Source organism: Gossypium hirsutum, chromosome D08, assembly GCF_007990345.1.
Source record: "Gossypium hirsutum isolate 1008001.06 chromosome D08, Gossypium_hirsutum_v2.1, whole genome shotgun sequence".
In the NCBI taxonomy this organism is placed as follows: Eukaryota; Viridiplantae; Streptophyta; class Magnoliopsida; order Malvales; family Malvaceae; genus Gossypium; species Gossypium hirsutum.
The window spans coordinates 57,990,219-57,993,025 of record NC_053444.1 but is presented as its reverse complement, the minus strand read 5'-3'; the positions used below and the strand labels follow the sequence as shown (position 1 = coordinate 57,993,025).

At 39.3% G+C, this 2,807-nt stretch overlaps 1 protein-coding gene across 1 annotated transcript; it reads right to left on the bottom strand.

The window, feature by feature from the left end:
• Positions 1-1,667, bottom strand: LOC107929363 (uncharacterized). Its single transcript, XM_016860758.2, has 3 exons — positions 1,175-1,667; positions 624-1,031; positions 1-446 (listed from the first exon to the last, which is right to left on the bottom strand). Exons 1-3 carry the CDS (start codon positions 1,649-1,651, stop codon positions 174-176), a joined length of 1,158 nt encoding a protein of 385 aa, XP_016716247.1. The 5' UTR covers positions 1,652-1,667; the 3' UTR covers positions 1-173.
• Between the last annotated feature and the right edge of the window lie 1,140 nt (positions 1,668-2,807).

The following is a 2,807-nucleotide window of genomic DNA, read 5'->3' as shown; positions in this document are numbered from 1 at the left end:
TACTGCTAAAGAGATACTATATATGCAACTCAATAGAAATGGAACTGCTGCAAGAATCTGGCACCGGTGTGGAGATTCTTGTACAATAAACAAAGGTGAAAAATTAATAATCCATATAGCTTATTATAAAATAGTAGCATTTAGCAAGACAGTTGATACATGTCATTCCAAACTCAAGGCAGATCAGCAGTCGGCTCTTGTGAAGTTGAAGCTTCAGTTGCGTACTTATTTTTCTTCATGTTGCGACCGACCATATCATTGTTCAAAAAACCATCAACCTCAAGTTCTTTTAGCCTCAAATTTATTCGCTCTAGTTTCTCCTCACCTTTCTCTAATTCTGACCGATGCTTCTCAGTTTCTAATTTGAAAACCATTTCCTCTGCCTTGAGCTTTGCAACTTCTATTGCAGTCTCCTTGTTTCTGGAAATATTTGATGCTGGTAACAGCTGAAAGAGAAGAAAACAATAATTATGACCATTGCGTATAACAACGGGGCACCTTTGTGATACAAGTTCTACGGAAAAATCTAGATTTTCTAAAGAAAATTTTGGGAAGAAAAAGTTGAAGATGCAGGAAGAATATTTCCAAAACTCATGTCTAATACTCAATTAAGAATTCTGCACCTTTGACTCGTCTTCCATATGTCTTGCCTGCTCAGCACTCAGGCTCAGCCCTCCTGAAGTTGAAGCTTCAGTCGAAAACATATCTTCTGTTATGCGATGCTTGGGTTGATGCTTGCACAGAAAACGTTTTACCTCAAGGTTATCTGTGATCCGGATTATTTGCAATAGCTCCGTTTCAATTTCTTGTAACCTTCCTTGCAATTGTAAATGTTTTTCGTTCAAAAGCATAATTTCTATGTTTAAAGGCTCTCGTTCTTGTATTAAAGGCTTTGACTTTGCACTAAGCTCTATAATCTCGTTATTCAGCTCTGCCAGTCTGATTTCTTTTGCAGAATAGTCTTCATCCTTGGAAATGGCTCGGCTGGTCACCGCATTGTGCTCCTCGGGCGTATTATAGGATGGAACCAACTACACAAAAAAAACCCGTAGACTAGTTTTTAGAGGCTTGTACTTTATATGAATAAGGAAACTTGGTTTCTCTTACCAAATATTAATCAAGGTTTTGATATAATCTCAGCAAGATTGAAATGTAAAATTGTATACCAACGTACCTCAGAGATGACACAGCCAACCTCCGCAATGAATTTGCATTCTGCACAATAATAAACCGAGTCTTTCTTCTCTCTTTTTTCCTCGCATACATCGCAATAGAATTCATCATCTGAGTTATCTGCGTCTTCTAATCGATTCAGTTCGAACTCAAGAGGTGATTGGGTAAGACTTAAGCAATCTATGTGCCATTTATGTGTTAATTGTTTTCGGTGCTGAAGGTAGGCAGAACACATGGATGTCAATCCCACACACAAAACATCGAAGGAAAATTTTGTTGACTCTTTTATGACAGACGGTGCAGTGAAATAGTGATGGTCTTTTGTCACAAAGGGTAAGAGCGTGTAAGTAATTTCCATGCTTGAATGAGGGTTTGAACTCAGCGCAATCTTTATGAAGGTTAAAATTGCACCCGTCGCAGCGGTAGGCCAACAGAAATCCATCGAGCGGTTTGTTGCATGAAGAACAATCAGCACCATGCAGCTGCAATGGAAGATACGTGAGACTTAGAGGGTGCTGGAGATGAAAAGGATGATGAATATCTTTTGGCAATTCAGCGCATGATGTGTGTATAAAGAAGTCACACGATATGCTACAACTGAAACCATGATCCAAATCATTTTCTCCACAAGCTCTACATCGGTGTCCTACTCCAAATCTAGTATTGTCAACATTCTTGTTTCCAAGGCGTGCTAATGGGTGTGGATGCATGATATTTTGAATCATATCAGCGCCTCTGGTCTCCACAGTAGGAAGTAAGCCGCATCTGATATCGAGCTTGAAACGGCACTTCCCACAACTATAGGTCAAGCCCGAGCAGTCTCGATTGCAACCATTGCACGTATAGTTCGGATAAGTGAGCAAATTGAGAGCGCACGGATGGAAAGAATGATTAATACTTCGTGGAATGGTGGCCTTGCAAGAATTATGGAGGAAGAAATTACATGAGGAGCAGCCATAGGTAGAATTAGTGGAGCAGGGCTTTTCACATATGGCACAACAAGGTTTATCATGAAAGATGTTGAGATCAATAAGTGATAAAGGATGCCAATGAGTGAAATGCTGAATAAGCCCTTCATCACTTTCAGATGAAATGGTGGGCTTTAAAGCACACTCAACATGCATAGTGAAATAGCAAGTGAAGCAGCAATAGCTGAAACCGGACACTTCCATGAAACAAGCATTACATGTATCGGAATCAAGAATGAGAAAAAGAGGGCATGGGTGAAAGAAATGTTGAATCTGCCGTTGAAGCCTAGCACACTCATAATGAAGATAGAAAATACAGTGCGGGCAAGAATAGAAAGGCCCGGATATGGGTTTCTTGCATCCAGCACAGATAAATATTTGATATCCCTCCTGGATGAACGACAATGTATGTTTATGGAGGAAATGTTCAAAAGAATTCATCTCTCTTTTATTTCTTTTCTGAGAATGTGAAACTAGATGAATATGTGTTGACAATAAACGCTGGCTAATCTATATATACTGAAAATTGAAGGTTCGTTTCTTTTCATTCTTAGAAGATATTCCCATTTAAAGTAATTCGTACCTTGCTTGTTAGGGAAAAAAGTGTCGAGAGTTGCTTTGTTTATTCTCCAGCTGGGAAACTGAATTGATTCCACTTTGGGAAAG